The sequence below is a fragment of the Anolis carolinensis genome, unplaced genomic scaffold (assembly GCF_035594765.1).
Source record: "Anolis carolinensis isolate JA03-04 unplaced genomic scaffold, rAnoCar3.1.pri scaffold_11, whole genome shotgun sequence".
Taxonomy (NCBI): Eukaryota; Metazoa; Chordata; class Lepidosauria; order Squamata; family Dactyloidae; genus Anolis; species Anolis carolinensis.
In genome coordinates, this window is record NW_026943822.1 from 24,197,346 (window position 1) to 24,216,938 (window position 19,593).

General features: G+C 41.3%; 2 protein-coding genes across 5 annotated transcripts in view; both read right to left on the minus strand.

Annotated features, from left to right (window-relative positions):
- Positions 1–14,704, minus strand: part of trpm1 (transient receptor potential cation channel subfamily M member 1) — a 52,946-nt gene extending 38,242 nt beyond the window's left edge. For all 4 annotated transcript variants that reach the window (XM_062963588.1, XM_008119950.3, XM_062963587.1 and 1 more), the window contains exon 1: positions 14,605–14,704. In XM_062963588.1, coding sequence (XP_062819658.1) covers positions 14,605–14,640 — 36 coding nt within the window. In that variant the 5' untranslated portion in view covers positions 14,641–14,704. The remainder of the gene's footprint in view (positions 1–14,604) is intronic.
- A 9-nt stretch (positions 14,705–14,713) lies between these two features.
- otud7a (OTU deubiquitinase 7A) overlaps positions 14,714–19,593 on the minus strand; it is a 114,757-nt gene continuing 109,877 nt past the window's right edge. Inside the window, exon 10 of the mRNA XM_062963592.1 lies at positions 14,714–14,813. Within this exon, the coding sequence (XP_062819662.1) occupies positions 14,731–14,813 (83 nt within the window). The 3' untranslated portion in view covers positions 14,714–14,730. The remainder of the gene's footprint in view (positions 14,814–19,593) is intronic.

The following is a 19,593-nucleotide window of genomic DNA, read 5'->3' on the forward strand; positions in this document are numbered from 1 at the left end:
TGGATAGTAAATGGTATAATTTGTGATTGCTCCAAAAAGCAAAAAAACGAACAGTTTCCCTGGAAATCCAGGTATAGCCTAAGTTAACAACATCAGTGTGTTCCTAGGCATTCCTTCCTCAATGGAAAATTTGATATCAGAGTCAGAAATAACACGGAACTGGCTCCTTCGCCACAAAACAAAAGAACCTTTCAACACGGGTTCATTGTAACACTGTTCATTCAAAACTCTCAATACGCACAAGGGGAATAAAAGAATCAAGTCAAGTCAGCCGCAAATAAACACAGGAGAGCATTTCCAATCTTCTGGAGATGGTTTTCACTTTGGAGGCCAAACTTACCCATCTACTCAATAGTGCCAACCCAATCCAGTTTTGCCTTCCATGGTTCCAATTACTCGTGGTTCAAAAAGTATTAATGGAAAGTTCCAGAAATAAATATTTTCTGCACGGAGACAGCTTCTGTTTACCTTGCCTGTTGCCTGAAAAAAACCCAGGAAATTTATGGAGGTTGCTCTAAGTCAACGGGTGACTCGGAGGCACAAACCTAAAGGCACCAGATCCCATGTGATGTTGAAATCCAAGCATGGGAGGCTGCCAATGAAGACTGGGGTCTGTTGGGCATATTTCAGAGGAAGGAACTTCCCAAACCAGGCCTGGGTCTTCCTAAGGAAGTCATGGGAGTCTCCAGCACTTGAAGGAACACCTGTGGACGCCATCAGGTGAGATGGCAATGGCTTGTGACTGAGTAGGCAACATCTTCACATATGGACCTGCACCTTCATGCCGTGTGGTGTGTGTGTTTTCTCCGGATGAGCGACGCGCCCTTTGTTACTTGAAATGTACCCGGGGCGCATACTGCGTTGGCGTGGGGCCAAAGGACAGGCTGAATGGTTCAAAGGAATGCTGACGGTGAATGGGAAGGAAGCCAGCCTCCCAGGGAAACGGCAGCGATACCAATAACAGTGTTCATGGATGCCTGCACTCAGACTGTGGGAAGGGCTTCGGGGACGCAAGAGTTTGTCTAAGGGGTGGCTTGGCACATCAATGCGGCTTTGGGGGAAGGGGCTGGAAGGGACGGAGCAATGCGTGGCTCAGCAACTGTGGAGGAACGCATGCCTTGGCACCCGTCCCTTAGTTGCAGATCCAGGAATGGCCAAGGGCTGGTTTCTGCTGAAGGGACCATAAGCCAGAAAATAGTAAACTTTTGCCTATGTAGCTTTGCCTCTCCCTTCCTGTGGGCTGGTGCCTTTCTCCAGGAAGTTCCAAGGACAGAAGAAAGCTCAGAGTAAACAAGTTAGGTCATTGGTATTACTTGTGCCAAGTGGGTGTGGAAGGTGAGGAAGACCCTCAGCCATAAGCCACAAAATAGTAAGCTTTTGCCTATGTAGCTTTGCCTCTGCATATTCCTCTCCCTTCCTGTGAGCTGGTGCCGTTCTCCAGGAAGTTCCAAGGACAGAAGAAAGCTCAGAGTAAACAAGTTATGTTATTGGTATCACTTGTGCCAAGTAGGTGTGGAAGGTGAGGAAGACCCTCAGGCATTGGTCAATTTTAGATAAGCCAAGATATATATTCTTTGTTAACTGCGCACATGTTGCGACGGCCATTTGCATGGTACGGACCCACTAAGGCTCTTTTGCCTTATCATCAGCTATTATAACAATAAAAGGCTTGTTTTATTGTTCTCTTGGAATTCTCTCATTTACTTCCCCTCCGAGTCAGTCTCCAAAAGTGCAACCTGGAAATCAAGAACAATGTATGCCTGTATGTCTGCAATGTAAAGCAAGAAAGTGCCCAGATCTACATACCTAGGTCTTGCAATCTTTCCTCCTATCTCCACAAATCTTGCAAAAAATGGCACTCGCCTTTTGCATCTTAAGAAAATGTAACAGTTTGTGGACTCTGGGAGGCCAAAGTTTGGATCCCAATTTGGCCATGGAAACATGACCCTGGGCAAGTCACATTCTCCCAGTATCAGAGGAAAGCAAAGGAAAACTGCCAAGAAAACCCCGTGATGGCTTTGCCTTAGGGTTTGCCACAAGTCAGATATGAATCAAAGGCATTCAGCAACAAACCATGGCTGAATCTGAAATGCGTTTACTGTTGCAAAAAGTTGTGCATTCAGCATTTGTTATCCAGTGCTTTGGGCACTCATGAATGTTTCTTTTATAGGCACCAAATTTGAGAAAATTTGCAAATCTGTCTAGCTGCTATCAATGTAAATACATACCGTAGTATTGGAAAAGACGAAGAAATATACAGAGAGGGCGTTAAGCCAGGATGGCATTAGAGAAATGGACCAGACCACTCTGGAAGGAGAGTCCATCTACTTTTTGTTGCTGTCGCTACAAAGTACTGGAAATACAGTAGAGTCTCACTTATCCAACACTTGCTTATCCAAGGTTCTGGATTATCCAATGCATTTTTGTAGTCAATGTTTTCAATATATCGTGATATTTTGGTGCTAAATTCGTAAATACAGTAATTACTACATAGCATTACTGCGTATTGAACTACTTTTTCTGCCAAATTTGTTGTATAACATGATGTTTTGGTGCTTAATTTGTAAAATTATAACCTAATTTGATGTTTAATAGGCTTTTCTTATTCCCTCCTTATTATTCGCTTATCCAAGGTTCTGCTGGCCCGTTTAGCTTGGATAAATGAGACTCTACTGTAGTACCATTGCTAATGCAATTTATCAAAAAGAGACCAGGCATAAACTTTAAAAAGAAGTAAATAAATTGTCTACTGGAATATAATAATAATAATAATAATAATAATAATAATAATAATAATAATAAGAACAACAACAACAACAACAACAACAACATGCCCTGGCAGAATATGTAAAGAAAGTGAAGAACCTGCTTTGATTGAAGTCAAAAATCAGAAACTCCTCAAAGCACAGCAGTCAAAAAACCAGCACAAGAAAGCCGCACTACAAACTAGAGCTGACAGCTGGCACAACAAAACATTGCATGGAAAGTTCCTTGACAAAGGAAAAGCTGACAAGGAGAAGACCTGGCTCTGGCTCACGAATGGGACACTGCCAACTGCAAAAGGGAGTGTTCGACTTGTGGTTTTGTGATACGAAATCCAGCATGTCTATCTTGTTTGCTGTGTCATACAATAAAATAATAATAATATTAATAATATTAATAATAATAATAATAATAATAATAATAATAATAATAATAATAATAATAATAAAGTTTATTCGTATCCTGCCCCCATCTCCCCAGGAGGGGACTCGGGGCGGCTCAGAGAAATATCAGATACAAAACAAAACAATGTACAATACATCAATAAACAATAACATGCACCAGTTCTAATATTTAAACATTGACCAGAAAAATGAAACACACTTACTAAAAACATTAGCAAAGTGCACATTATAAGTTGCGAACTCAGAAACATAGATAAAGTGCCACAGATTTGTTTGAGGCTCATGGCTGCTCAGTGTTTGACAAAGAGCAACAATTGTCACTTTTCGTTCTAGACAATGGAGTTATTCTAAATCAATGCAGTCTGTCTAGAAGGGATTTACTTTCCATCATTGTCGTATAAGAAAAAGAGAATATTTCAGGCTGGCTCCTCCTTTGGGCGCCCAAAACTGCACGGCCGACAAAACCATCCGGATTGTGGAGCGAAGTCTGCAGGAAATGAGGCTTCAGTGGAGCCTGGAGCCTGAAAGGAGCTTCTGTTTGTCCCCTGGGAAAGGGAAAGGGAGGGAGCCATGGCACAGAAAACGGGCACAGAAATGTTGATGATGTGCCCCATACAAAGGCTTCAAATGATTTCAATGAAAAGGCATTCCTGGTCTCTCTCGCTTGCTCGAAAGAGATCAGGAATGCCTCTTCTACGACGGCACTTATCGCCTGAAGTTTCCATGGCTTCTTGATTTGTAGGCCAATGCATTTAGTAGGCATCAGACTAAGAGAAAATGGTCTAGCAATCTGTTGTCGAAGGCTTTCATGGCCAGGATCACAGCGTTGTTGCATGTTTTCCAGGCTGTCTGGCCATGTTCTAGAAGCAGCATTCTCTCCTGACGTTTTGCCCACATCTATGGCAGGCATCCTCAGAGGTTGTGAGGTATGGAGAAAACTCAGCAAGGAAGGTTTATAGATACAGTAGAGTCTCACTTATCCAAGCTAAACAGGCCGGCAGAAGCTTGGATAAGCGAATATCTTGCATAATAAGGAGGGATTAAGGGAAAGCCTATTAAACATCAAATTAGGTTATGATTTTACAAATTAAGCACCAAATTAAGCATCATGTTATACAACACATTTGACAGGAAACGTAGTTCAATACACAGTAATGCTATGTTGTAATTACTGTATTTACAAATTTAGCACCAAAATATCACGATGTATTGAAAACATAGACTACAAAAATGCATTGGATAATCCAGAACCTTGGATAAGCAAGTGTTGGATAAGTGAGATTCAGTGTGGTCAGAGTCCCATCTGACGCTGGCCAAAGATTGACCTCCGGGATCCGTCTGGCCAAGGAACTCCAGAAAATCCACACCGTTATGTCTGTATTGTCTCCAGTGTTTGTCCTGAACGGCTTAATGACCAAAAAAGGAAGACCTGAGAGAGTGTTTCAGCACCTCGGTGCTGCGAATATCGATATCACAAGTGGCAAATTGATCAGAGCTTAGATATCTTGGCTTGCTTTGGCTGGCGGAGTTTTTTGGAGGTTTTTTTTTGCCCATACAGCTATTAATCACATGAAAGCAGATATTTCAGCATATTAATCCAGGCCAGCTGTTACATCTTTTACTGGGCTATTATCAGAGATTAATCTTTTGTACAGAAAAGACTACCTTTTGGAGAGTGTGTTTTTTCCCCAACGGAACATGGAAAAGCAGATGTTTTAAGACCCCTTTGGCAGAAGGAGGGGGGTGGGAGCCTTGCCAGACTGAGAGGTAATATTATTATTATTATTATTATTATTATTATTATTATTATTATTATTATTATTATCCCTGCAGGCTGGGTCATAAGGGAAAGGACCACTCTATTGAACATGTTTGTGAATTTTTAAATATTCTGTTGTCAAAGGCTTTCATTGCCAGAATTACTGGATTGCCGTAAGTTTTCTGGGCTGTCTAGCCATGTTCCAGAAGCACTCTCTCCTGACATTTCACCCACATCTATGGCAGGCATCCTCAGAGGGTGTGAGGCCTGTTGGAAACTGGCCAAGTTGTGTGTGCGCGTATATATTACAATATTATTATCAATATTATATGTACATAATATATATATTCTATTATTAGCATAGCACAATATTCACATTATATATTACTACATTGTACTAGACCACTATACTGCAGTATTATTAGTAATATTACATATAATATATAAGTAAAAGGTAAAGGTTTTCCCCTGACGTTAAGTATATATTTAATTTTGTTATATTGTATTATTATTAGTATTATATTGTATTACATTACAGTATTATATGAACATGCAATATATTATATTATTAGCATAGCACAATATTAGCATATAGTGCTATATTGTCCTAGACCACTATACTACAATATTATTAACAACAACAACAATATATTTAATATACATTTAATATATAATATATAATTAATATTATGCTATTGTATTATTATTAGTATTATATTGTATTACATTATACTATTATTATCAATGTTACATGTACATACAATATAAGCATTATATATTGCTACATTGTACTATACCACTTTACTGCAATATTATTAGTAATATTACATATAATATATAATTAATTTTATTATATTGTATTATTATTAGCATTATATTGTATTACATTACAATATTATATGCACATGCAATATATTATATTGTTAGCATAGCACAATATTAGCATTATATATTACTATATTGTCCTAGACCACTATACTGCAACATTATTAGCAATATTACATTTAATATATAATTATTATTAATATTATTATTATATTGTATTATTATTAGTATTATATTGTATTACATTATAATATTATTATCAATATTATATGGACATACAATATATTATATTATTAGCATAGCACAATATTAGCATTATATATTACTATATTGTCTTAGACCACTATACTACAATATTATCAGTAATATTACATGTAATATATAATATATAATAAATATTATATTGTATTATTATGAATATTATATTGTATTACATTATAATATTATTATCAATAGTATATGTATATACAATATATTATATTATTACATATTATGGTATATTATATTGTGTGTATATGAATCATATCTCTATAGGGCAGGGAAAAATGCATTAATTTGGATTATAGATACAAGACAACAATACCCTCGAAAGGCAGAGGCCTCACACAGACACTTGTAGCAATAGAGTCTGAAAAAGTAGACAAAAGCACCGGACAACAACCAGAGGAGAATAAAGTTTGATCTGTCTCCTCAAGAACAGTTGGACCTGCCTAGAGATGGCATTCGAGTGCAATTGAATAGCATGCCGCTTTGGAGACTATCTCCAGGTTCTCAATGTGGAGAGGATTCCCAAAGATCCTCCAAAGAAGCAAGCAAAGGAGAAAGATCACAAGAAGCTCCAAAGGAACCCCTTGAAGGACAAGTGATCCCAGCTTCCAGCATCATTCCTTTGCTCAACGGATGTCACTTCTGGAAGAAGGGATTGGAGGTGAGATGGACCCCCGGATCCATAACACCGAGATGTATCCCCAAGGGTGTCAAGCCCATGGCTTCTACAGTTGACCTCACCGAGATGTATCCCCAAGGGTTTCCATCCCATGGCTTCCACAGTTTACCTCATTGAGATGTATCCCCAAAGGTATCCATCCCACGGCTTCCAAAGTTGACCTCACCAAGATGTATCTGCAAGATGTATCCCACAGTTTCCACAGTTGACCTCAACAAGATGTATCCCCAAGGGTGTCCATCCTACAGCTTCCACAGTTGACCTCACCAAGATGTATCCCCAAGGTTCTCCATCCCACGGCTTCCATAGTTGACCTCAACAAGATGTATCCCCAAGGGTCTCCATCCCACGGCTTCCACAGTTGACCTCACCAAGATGTATCCCCAAGGGTCTCCATCCCACGGCTTCCATAGTTGACCTCAACAAGATGTATCCCCAAGGGTCTCCATCCCACGGCTTCCACAGTTGACCTCACCAAGATGTATCCCCTTCCACAGTTGACCTCACAGGCCCCAGATCCGAAACCAGGCATGGGTAAAACGCTCTTGCTCCATCCATCCATCCATCCATCCATCCATCCATCCATCCATCCATCTTCTTGACCTGACTCATCAACCCCAATATGGATGGCTTACCTTCTGCGATCCCGAGGCCGATCCCTTCAACGAGGTGCGTTTGAAGGAGCCGCTCATCCGCCGGAGGGAGCCCCCGATCTTCCCCCCGCGGCCCTTCTTGCCCTCCATTTCCAAGCTAGCCCCTGGCCACCACACCGGGATGGAGCCCCACGAGAGGCATGTCCGCAACCCGTGTCTTGACCAAGCCCCAGGACATGCTGCTGGTGGCGGTCCAAAGGGCTCTGTTGTTCGAAAGCAGTGTTGGCCAGGCGAGGCGAGGCGGGAAGGAGTAAATGGGCCGATGTCAGCCCCTTCCAAGCCCTCCCTCCCCGGCCTCTCTATAATCAGGCTTAATGCACCCAGCTCCTGCAAGCGACGGCTCCTAATGGACGGGAGATTTAATAAATGGTGATTGAAGGTAAATCTACTTTAGGAAGCAGCAGCAGCAGGCCCAAAAAGGGTTTTTCTTTTTGTATTCACATAAAGCACGGAGTGGTCGGAATGGCTTGCCAAGGGGTGAAAAAAGAGCAGCTGGCTTGCGGAGGACTAGAAGCTTGGTGGGTTGATGGGGAAAGAGTCCAGGAAAGGGGCTTAGAGGCAGAGAGGGGTCAGAGGAAGGGGCTTAAGTGGATGAGTCTGTTAGGAATGGTGGGAGTTGGAGTCCAAACACCCGGAGGGCCAAGGTTTGCCCATGCCTGGTCTAGATCCTCCATTGGGATCTCTGCTTTGCTTTCTCCTGTTGTCCTGGAGAACAATGCCAACTCAAGTGCATTATTTTGTATTCCATGGTTATATACTGTATATACTCGAGTATAAGCCTAGTTTTTCAGACCTTTATTTAAGACAGAAAAAGCCCCCCTCGGCTTATACTCGGGTGAGGGTCCTAGTTGGCTTAGATTTGGGTCAGCTTATACTCCAGAATATATGGTACATTTATTATTTTTCTCTATTATTATTGGTTTTATTACATTTATTATTTTTCTATTATTATTGCTACTATTATATTTATTTTACTCTATTATTATTATTATTATTATTATTATTATTGCTACTATTATATTTATTTTACTCTATTATTATTATTATTATTATGACATTTATTATTTCACTCTGATCTTATTATTATTATTATTCCATGTATTATTTTACTCTATTTATTATTATTTGTATTATTTTCCTGTATTTTTTTATTATTATTATTATTATTATTATTATTATTATTATTATTACATGTATTATTTTACTCTATTATTATTAAAAGGATACATAAGCACATTTATATTGAAGAAGATGAGAATAATGATTTGATCAGAGTTGGAGAGTCTTATCTTAAATTTGAGCTTGATGTAAATATTCAAAAACATTTAACCTACTAACGTAATTTTATTGGTATCTATTTTTATTTCTGAAATTTACCACCCTCGGCTTATACTGGAGTCAATGTTTTCCCAGTTTTTTTGTGATAAAATTAGGTGCCTCGGCTTATATTCGGGTTGGCTTATACTCGAGTACATACGGTATATCTTTTGTTCTTTCTTCTGCTAATGGTAAACTATACAAGGGAGGACGTGTAGGCTTCTACCATCTGTCTGGCTGATTCTCGAGCGGCTCTTTATCTTCTTCCCGAGAGACAACTGCGATTCTCTTCCTCATGGTTGGCCGGGTGCTAATGGGACACGCCTGGTCTCCTCGCATAATGGCTTTGCACCTTCAAGCAGAAGCACCATCCAATGATTTCGGCTCCAGAAGCTCTGCACATCTCTGCAGCGGTTGTGAAGATTGTCATTATGTTGAAGATTGCTGATGATGATATTGGAACTCAAAAGAGTCGTTTTCTGGGGCTCCTTTATACGAATGACGACTCTCTCCCTGACAACGTCTCACAGACTTATAAAATCCCAGCGTTGGAAGAGACCTCGTGGGCCATCCAGTCCAACCCCATTCTGCCAAGAAGCAGGAAAACTTAGGATGAGTTCGGAAACAGCCAGTCAGTGAATCATAGAATCATAAGGTTGGAAGAGGCCACATGGGACATCCAGTCCAACCCCCTGCCATGCAGGAAAAGCACAATCAAAGCACCCCCAAGAGATGGCCATCCAGCCTCTGCTTTGAAGCCTCCAAAGAAGGAGCCTCCACCACACTCCCTGGGCAGAGAGAGTCCCACGGCTGAGCAGCTCTCACAGTTAGGAAGTTCTTCCTCATGTTCAGGTAGAATCGCCTTTCCTTGTATCCTGCTTTCAGGACACGCTCAGAGGACATTAGTTCCCATCCAGGATAGATCTACACTGTAGAATGAATGCAGCTTGACTCCAGTGTCACCACCATGGGCAATGCTATGGAATTGTGGGTGTTGATGTTCTACAAGAACTTAAAACTTCTCTGCCAAAGAGTTTTGGTGCCTCACCAAACTACAACTCCTACATTTCATTACCATTGAGTTACAGCAAGTAACGTGGTGCCAAACTACAATAGTATTACATTCTAGATGTACCCATATGTTTCATACAGAACTCAAGTTCAAGTCACATCACCACGGTCAATGACCAGCTCGAGAGAAGAGGGACACAATTCTGCAAGTTGTGTCATCAAGCAAGTCCTTGACGTTCTACAAGGTCTTGAACCTTCCTTGCCAAAGAATTCTGGTGCCTCACCAAACTACAACTCCTACGTTTCATTATCATTGAGCTACAGCAGGTAACATGGTGCCAAACTGCATTCATTCTACAGTGTGGATGTACCCACATGTTTCATACAGAACTCAAGTTCAAGTTCACATCACCATAGTCAATGACCAGTTTGAGAGAAAAGGGACACAGTCCCGCACAAGCACATCAGAGCCATGGGTCGAGAGATCCACACCTAGACGAAGAACAAGTTGGGTCATCAAGTAATCCTTGACGTTCTACAAGGACTTGAATCTTCCCTCCCAAAAAGCTTTGGTGCCTCACCAAACTACAACTCCTACGTTTCATTACCATTGAGCTACAGCAGGTAACGTGGTGCCAAGCTGCAATAATTTTACAGTGTAGATGTACCCACATGTTTTATACAGAACTTAAGTTCAAGTTCATGTCACCATAGTCAATGACCAGCTCAAGAAAAGAGGGACACAGTCCAGCACAAGCACATCAGAGCCATGGGTCAAGAGATCCACACCTACACAGAGGACAAGTTGGGTCATCAAGCAAGTCCTTGACGTTCTACAAGGTCTTGAACCTTCCCTGCCAAAGAGCTTTGGTGCCTCACCAAACTACAACAAACTACAACAGCAAGTCCTTGACGTTCTACAAGGTCTTAAACCTTCCCTGCCAAAGAGTTCTGGTGCCTCACCAAACTACAACTCCTATGTTTCATTACCATTGAGCTATAGCAGCTAATGTGGTGCCAAACTGCAATAATTTTACAGTGTAGATGTACCCACACGTTTCATACAGAACTCAACTGCTTCCAAAACAGTCCACTTTCAACTGAAGGATGGACGCTTTAGAATGCTGTCAGTGCCATCTGCAGGTTATGTAGGAAATTTCTTCTCACTCCTATAAGCAAAAAAAGAATAATTTCACAAGAACAAGCCGAGTGTGTGTGTGTAAGATGTGCCGTGTTTTAATTATTTAAATACTATTTAATAGTTTTAGGAGGTTTTAGCTATTCCTTTTTCTCAATTCTATGTTAATTGTAGCTTGAAATAGTAAATTGTATTGTTAGGGAGTTGTAGTTTGGTGAGGCACCATCACTTCTGGGCAGCAAACCTTGCAATTTGTTTTGAGTCTCAAGAGAGGAAAGTGGGATGATGACGATGACGACAACAACAACAACAACAATACTATGTAACAAAATTTGAAAAATGTTCTGTCCCGGTTTGAAAGTATTATTTCCTGTTTAATTGTGTGTTCCTTACTGTGAAAGTAGTTGTTCTATTCCAGAAACTTCGTTTTTGTGACTGCCACAAACTAGGTTGAATTGCTTGAGAATTTATGAGATATTCATTGAGAAACTACAGCAAAATTGGGTCTCATGGCAGGGGAAATTCACCCGCAACTCAAAAAATAAGCCATAGGCAAGATGTTGAATGCTTAATATCATGCACAATCCTCATGTTTCTTGTTATGGCTCCATCGTGTTATAGGCACAGTGCCTATAACATGATGCTCTCTTTCTGCAAGGCACTAAAATACATTCGGTGACATAAGAAGCACTAATTCCCTTTGCCACCACACCTAGACCAGGACAAGTTGGGTCACCAAGCAAATCAGACCCAATAACATCCTGACCTTGGCCTCTGAGACCAGGATCCCTCTTAATCCACTATCTTCCAAGTGATACTTCCAACAACAGTGCAAAATGACTGCGGTATGAGCACGACTATTTTTACTGTACTGCCCACAACCAATTGCGGCATTTGTGTGTGTGTGCGCAAAATAGTCACACATGAGTTTTCAGTAAAATGGGTCCCAAACTGGGAAGATTCTCATCAGCCGGGGATTCTTCTTATCGAGGTTTCTCAACATGCAAGAAGCACCTTTTAGACTAGGCTTGGGCAAACTCCTGTTCTCCAGATGTTTTGGACTTCAACTCCCACAATTCCTAAAACCCCAAAAAGGAGATGCGACTATTATGTGATGAAATACAGTTAAACTGTCAAGTTAACTTGCTTCATGACTCGCTGTTAGGAATAATAATAATAATAATAATAATAATAATAATAATAATAATAATAATATTTTTGTAGGCCACCTCCATCTCCCCAACGGGGACTCGGAGTGGCTCACACGAGGGCAAGCCCAATACAATCATATAGTATCATAAAATCAACAGTTGAGACATCAAAGAATGCATTTAAAAACAAATTAAACAAGTCATGATTTAAAATAGACATAATTAAAATATTAAACAATAATCAATTGTGGGAGTTGAATCTTCCAACCCAAAAAATAGGGGTGCGACTATTACGTGATGAAATGCAGTTAACCTGTTGAGTTAACTTGCTTCGTGGCTGGCTGTTAGGAATTGTGGGAGTTGGAGTCCAAAACACCTGGAGGGCAAAAGTTTGCTCATGCCTGCATTACACTTTTGAATCTAACTTTAAGGTAGAAGGAAGGAAGGAGGGAACCAGTCCCAAACAGCTCTGCGACTCTTATGCGAGGAACACAAAAATACCAATCTTCCAACCCAAAAAATAGGGGTGCGACTATTACGCGATGAAATGTAGTTAACCTGTCGAGTTAACTTGCTTTGTGGCTGGCTGTTAGGAATTGTGGGAGTTGGAGTCCAAAGCACATGGAGGACCGAAGTTGGCCCATGCCTGCTTTAGAGCAATCCCTGGACACTGCCCATAGACGCAGGCAAGCCTTCGAACAACGACACCCACTAATTGGAGTGAGAGAAAGAGAGAGAGAGGGAAATGCCAAGCAATTCTGAAAAAGTGATCCAAACCCCGCCTGACCTTGTGGTAATAGGATCACGCCGGGATTAGCCCGTGACATGGATTGGACCGGGCTTCATTGTTCGCCGGCCGCAGCAAAGTAATCTTTCCCCAGACACTCAGCAGCACTCGTTCACTCACTCTCTCGCTTGCTGGTCTCCAGGAAAGGAAGGGAAGGGAAGGGCGGAGGTGAAACGTTCCAGCATCGAGAGAGACAGTGGGTGGATCCAGGCAAACTATGTCAGGATTCCAGGAGTGGCCATGGATCGTCCTTCCATCCAGTGGACGGTGGGATCCAAGAAGGTTTAGCCCTGAAAAAACTCCACCAGAGAGGCAAAGTGACAACCCAGTGCATTTGCTGTTTTGGAAGCCACCTTGGGCCCCACTCTGGGAGAAAGGCAGAATACAAACGCAACAAACGGAAAAAGACCTAATAAATAAATAACGTTCATCAAATTACTACTTGTATCAGAGCTTACGGTGTTTAACAATGACGTAACAACTTCCTCGATACTATGTGCAACTCTAGTTACGAATTCTCATGATGCGTAATAGCCACCTTTGAGTAGGAAACAACAAGAACAAGAAGAACAAGAATAACAACAACAATATCTCTCGCGGCTACCTGTTGTGCAATGAGCACCCATAGCTTTATGTTGCCCTTTCTGTAACGGGATTCATAGAGAGGAAAGTGGAATAGTTCTACTACTACTACTACTACTACTATTACTAATTCTACAAATAATAATAATAATAATAATAATAATAATAATAATAATAATCCAAAAATACATCACACAGTCCTAGACACTTGGGAAGTGTTCGACTTGTGATTTTGTGATACGAAATCCAGCATGTCTATCTTGTTTGCTGTGTCATAATAAAATAATAATAATAATAATAATAATAATAATATACATCACACAGTCCTAAAGGCTTGGGGAGTGTTTGACTTGTGATTTTGTGATATGAAATCCAGCATATCTACCTTGTTTACTGTGTCAGGCTATATCTTTGTGTCAATAATAATAATAATAATAATAATAATAATAATAATAATAATAATAATAAACTGCTGTTCTGCAGAAAATCCTGCCAATTGAAAGGTCAGCAGTTCATGCCCGGGTCAATGTTGAGCACCTGCCGTCACCCCCAGCTCACCTGCCAACCTAGCAGATTGAAAGCAGAAATGCGAGTAGATAAATAGGTACCGCTTTTAGCGGGGACGTAATAAAAGGCACCCTTAAGAACATCAATCGAGAGGACGTCTAAAGACAACAAAAGCTCCTCGAAATGGAACATGGAGGAACAGCACCCCCGGTGGCCAGAGGTGAGCACAGCCTCCAAGATGTCAGAAAGTAGGATGGGAAATGCCTTTACCTCTGTTTGTGTATTGTCTGCCCTTGTTAATTGTGTAGCAGCATTGTCGTTTGTGTGTTCTGTATTATGCCCTGAGTCCCCTCAGGGAGATAGAGTGGAATATAAATAAAGTTAATAATAATAATAATAATAATAATAATAATAATAATAATAATAATATCATCTCTCTCAAAGTCCTGTTATGCAATAAGGGCCCATTATTCCACGAGGCCCCCTCTGTAACAGAATCAATAGCACAATAAGCACACTTCTGGCTCTATTGGTGCAATAGTTCCAATGGCATGATATTGAAAATACACTGCAAATCATTGCAATTCACTTTGTTGTCAACTCTCAGTGGGATGTCAGCATGCCTGAATCCAGAGGCTTTGGGGGAAGACGGACCAGTGGAACCACTACACAACTCAAATAGGGCAGTTTCCATGGATGAACATTGGCCTCCAAAGTCCTAGATTCTCAGGCCAAGGGACAGGAGGTCCAGGCTCGCTTACCTGTCTCCTGGCATCTCCCCTGATGGCAGCGAACATCTCTTCTGTGGCTCCGCTGGGCTCTCGGGTGAGTCTCCGGCTTCTCCTCCCAAATGCTCTACTGGCTTGTGATCCTGACCGGCGTCACATTCACCTGGCATAACGTCCCCCTGTTCTCGGTCCAGGGACTCGACTTGGCCTCGGACGTTCCACAAAGGCTGCTCTTGGTCGGGCTGCGGGAGAGAGGAGGAAACCGATGCTCAGCAAGGATTCTCAATGAGGGACTCTCTGGGAAATCTGCTTGGGAAGGAAGAGCAGGTGGGAAGATATCTCCTCATGCCCAGGCCCCATACGGACCCCAAAACACCCACCAGATCTCAGCGCCTACCTTCTCAGGCATAAGGGCTGCTGCGCTTCTTCGGGAAGGCCCTGGCTCCACATACGTACGCAGGAGCTGTCCTCCCGGCTCATTTTAGCCTCGGGTCCAAGACGCAGCGAGCGAGGCAGGTATTAGGGAAGCGCTAATGCCTAATTCCCTTGCTTAAGCCTCCTTTGCCGCAGAGGGACACTCCGGGCGCTAATAGGAGCAAGGAGATTCGCCATAGCCAAGGTGGCTGCGAATGAGCACCCAAAGCTCAAAAGATCACGCTGTTTTGCCTTCGCCGCCTTCGCCGTCATTAAAACAACACTCCACTTTCCTGCTCCGTTTCACCTGCCAGGTCTTCACCTGCTCTACTTTCAGCATCGCAATGAGGAGCTGGATTTGCCCAAGGGATTGGTCTCCCAAAAAAAGAGCCCAAATGCCCAAGCTGGCCATACTTTGAGCACGACAGCAACCCAATCCCATATACCGTTGGTCCACCGTATCCACAGATTCTGCATTCGTAGATTCAGCCATCCATAGTTTGAAAATATTCCAAAATTTTATGTATTTCCTTCTATTACATGCACAATTGTTTTGTAAATCTTTTCTTCTATTACTTTTCAGATCTCTATATATAAATGAGTGATGGCATCACGGCGACCCACAAAACAACAAAACTACAGGCCCCCCAACCTCGAAATTTGACAACACAACCCATCATCCATGCCTCTAGGTTGATACAACAAAAAGAAAAGAAAAATAAAGTCCTAATTAGAGAGGGAGGAATAATTGCTTTTATCAAATGGCTGCCAGTTTAGAGGGCTAATCTCTGCCCACTTGGTCTCCTAGCAACCAACTCAGCCAAGGGACAGCCAGGGTTCAGTTAGGGGACAGGCAGACTTAGGCCTCACTTAGGCCTCTTCCACAGATTATCTAATTTGCACTGGATTATATGGCAGTGTAGACTCAAGGCTCTTCCACACAGCTATAGAACCCATTTATAATCTTATATTATCTGCTTTGACCCACATGACCTTGGAGGAGTTTACAGACAACGCCGGCTCTTCGGCTTAGAAATGGAGGTGACCACCAACCCCCTGAGTCAGGCATGACTGGACTTAATGTCAGGGGAAAACCTTTACCCTTTACCTTAACTACCACCAATTCCTCAATACTTTATTTCCCATACCACCATACTTTGCCACAGCAACGCGTGGCCGGGCACAGCTAGTACTTTATATTCCTCTTCCTTCAAATAATACATAAAATAGAGACACCAGATAGAGATGGTTGCAAGGGAAAAAAACAAAACTTTGTGAAATTGTTGATGTATAAGACACTGTGCAAAGATGGAAGTCAATTTTATTTTATTTTTATTTTTTTCTCTTTTTTATTTTTTCATTTTTTCTCTGAATTGTTTCGTTGTGTTTATTTGGAATTTTGTTATCATTTTTGAATCCCCTTTTCTCCCCCCCCCCCTCTTATTTCATGTCTTATATGGTTTTTATTTTAATTGTATGTTGAAAGCATTAATAAAATTGATTACAAAAAGAAGAAGAAAATATTCCAAAAAGCCTGCCTACTTCAAGTGGGGTAAAATGTCCTAGAAGAAATTAAAAATCGTGAAATAATTTCATTTGCATTTCCGAGAATACATTTATTCACCTGTACCCAGATATGACCTGGCACAGATTAACTCTGGTTCAAAGCACACGGCATGAAGTCTGCAATCGTAAATTGACTTTCCTAGAAGGAAGTATCTATTAGGAAATTTACTCCCAGGTGAACCAAGGGCTGAGAGGCATCCATATTCTGTTCAAAATCTGTCGTTATGATCATATGGCCACATTTGCAAAACAAAGAGAAATGGAAATCTTTGTCCCAACTGGATTCAGACCGGTGAACAAACACACAAAGGAACAAGAATACTTTCCAACTCTCCAAAGAACCAGAAAGAAAATATAGCATACTACCCTGTTTCCCCGAAAATAAGACATCCCCAAAAAATAAGACCTAGTAGAGGTTTTGCTGAATTGATAAATATAAGGCCTCCCCCAAAAGTAAGACCTAGCAAAGTTATTGTTTGGAAGCATGCTCGGCGCCCGCCAAACAAAATGTCATAGCATGCAGGATTGGTAAATGTACATACCAGTTGTATATGGAAATAATGGTAGTAACAAGAAATTCTTGACAGGAGTCACAGTTTGTCTGGTTTAGTTATGTTGGTTTGTGATGACAACTACTGTACAGTATAGATAAATGTTCATTTTTTTGTTCAACAATAAATGTGAATTCTTCTTCATGGAAAAATAAGACATCCCCTGAAAACAAGACCTAGTGCATCTTTGGGAGTAAAAAATAATATAAGACACTGTCTTATTTTCGGGGAAACACGGTAGCTGTGCCCGGCCACGCGTTGCTGTGGCTAGGACTTAATTTTTCTTTTCTTTTTGTTGTATGAACGTAGAGGCGTGGATGAGAGGTTGTGCTGTCACTTTTCAAGGTTGTGGGGTGTTTAGTTTAGTTGTTTTGTCCGGTGCCGTGATTCCATTACCCTTTAATATATATAGATTGTTTGTGTCATAGTACAAAATAGGTATAAAATGTCTTGCTTTGCAAACAACTCCCAGGAATGTGTTATTGAAGGCTTTCATCACTGTCTGTGGGTTTTCCGGGCTGTCTGGCCATGTTCCAGAAGCATTCTCTCCTAACACTTCACCCACATTTATGGTTGTGACTCGGTATGTTGGAAACTAGGCAAGTGGGGTTTATATATGTGTGGAATGATGTCCAGGGTGGGAGAAGGAAAGCCTTCGACAACACATTGAACAACGAAAATGCTATCGCAATTTAAAAATGTGACTCCAATGGCACCTCGACCTGCCATTCCTTTTTCCGTCGACTGGTGGAGCAAGCAAGCCGTAGGATAAGGCTGTGCCTGGTGCATTTCCAAACATTTTCCATGTTTAGGGTGATGGCCTTTATTGTGAAAGGTGTTCCTTGCATCCCTGACACCCCAGCCATGGGAAAGCCATGCGTGCTTGGTGACCTCCTCACCTGCCTGAACAAAAGAGGAGTGAAAGTCATGTCCGGAGAGCAGGTATGAGAGCAGGTCAGGGTGCAAGGAGGCGCCAGCGAGGGGACATAATAATAACAACAACAACAACAACAACAACAACAACAACACTGGGATCTGCGCGCATCATCCGAAAATACATCACACAGTCCTAGACACTTGGGAAGTGTTCGACTTGTGATTTTGATACGAAATCCAGCATATCTATCTTGTTTGCTGTGTCATACAATATAATAATAATAATAATAATAATAATAATAATAATAATAATAATACAGTAGAGTCTCACTTATCCAAGCCTCGCTTATCCAAGCCTCTGGATTATCCAAGCCATTTTTGTAGTCAATGTTTTCCATATATCGTAATATTTTGGTGCTAAATTCGTAAATACAGTAATTACAACATAACATTACTGCATATTGAACTACTTTTTCCCTCAAATTTGTTGGATAACATCATGTTTTGGTGCTTCATTTGTAAAATCATAACCTAATTTGATGTTTAATAGGCTTTTCCTTAATCCCTCCTTATTATCCAAGATATTCGCTTATCCAAGCTTCTGCCGGCCCGTTTAGCTTGGATAAGTGAGACTCTACTGTAATAATAATAACTTTATTTATACCCCATTCCTTCCTGGAATTCCTATGTTTTCTGAGTGGCGTTCTTTATTTACTGTCCCGATTTTAGAGTTTTTGATGCCTGCCATAGATGTGGGCAAAGCGTCAGGAGATAATGCTTCTGGAACATGGCCACACAGCCCGGAAAACTCACAGCAACCCAGTGATTCTGACCATGAAAGCCTTTGACAACACATTAGAGAAAACTACTTTGACTATGAGTCCTATGGAGGAACAGCAGTTTTGGGCAGAAAGGGCTAAAGATCTTGTAAAACAACAATCCTGTTGCAGTGAAAGTGCTGTCAAACTGCATTAATTCCACAATGCAGATGTACTCTCTGACTGTATTCTGTGTGTATGTTGATTTGCCAGTTTGACCGTACCTCTTTGGTGTGGGAGGGGTTATAGACCTGTGATTGTACTGAGCATGTTCAGACTCAGGACTCCATTTTATATTCAGTGTGTTTTTCCACCTCAGTAGAGGTGGATGTGTATCTGCCATTCCCTCAGTGAAGGTGAATGTGTGTCAGAAAGTGCTGTCAAACTGCATCAATTCTACAGTGCAGATGCATTTTCTGACTGTATTCTATATAAATGTTGGTTTGCTAGTTTGACTATTTGCTGTGGATGGGGTTACAGACTTGTGATTGTACTGAGCATGTTCAGACTCAGGACTCCATTTTATATTTGTCCACCTCAGTAGAGGTGGATGTGTATCTGCTATTCCCTCAGTGGAGGTGGATGTGTGTCTGAAAGTGCTGTCAAACTGCATTAATTCCACAGTGCAGATGCACTCTCTGACCTCATTGCCCAAACAACAGGGGATATACGCATCCAGGTAACTACTTTCAATTGTAACATGTTCCTGCGCGGCCTCCTCCCTTTGCCAAACAGGAACATTAAACAAAAACAACAATGGGACGACTCCATAAAGGACCGAAAGGCGATTCTCCCCT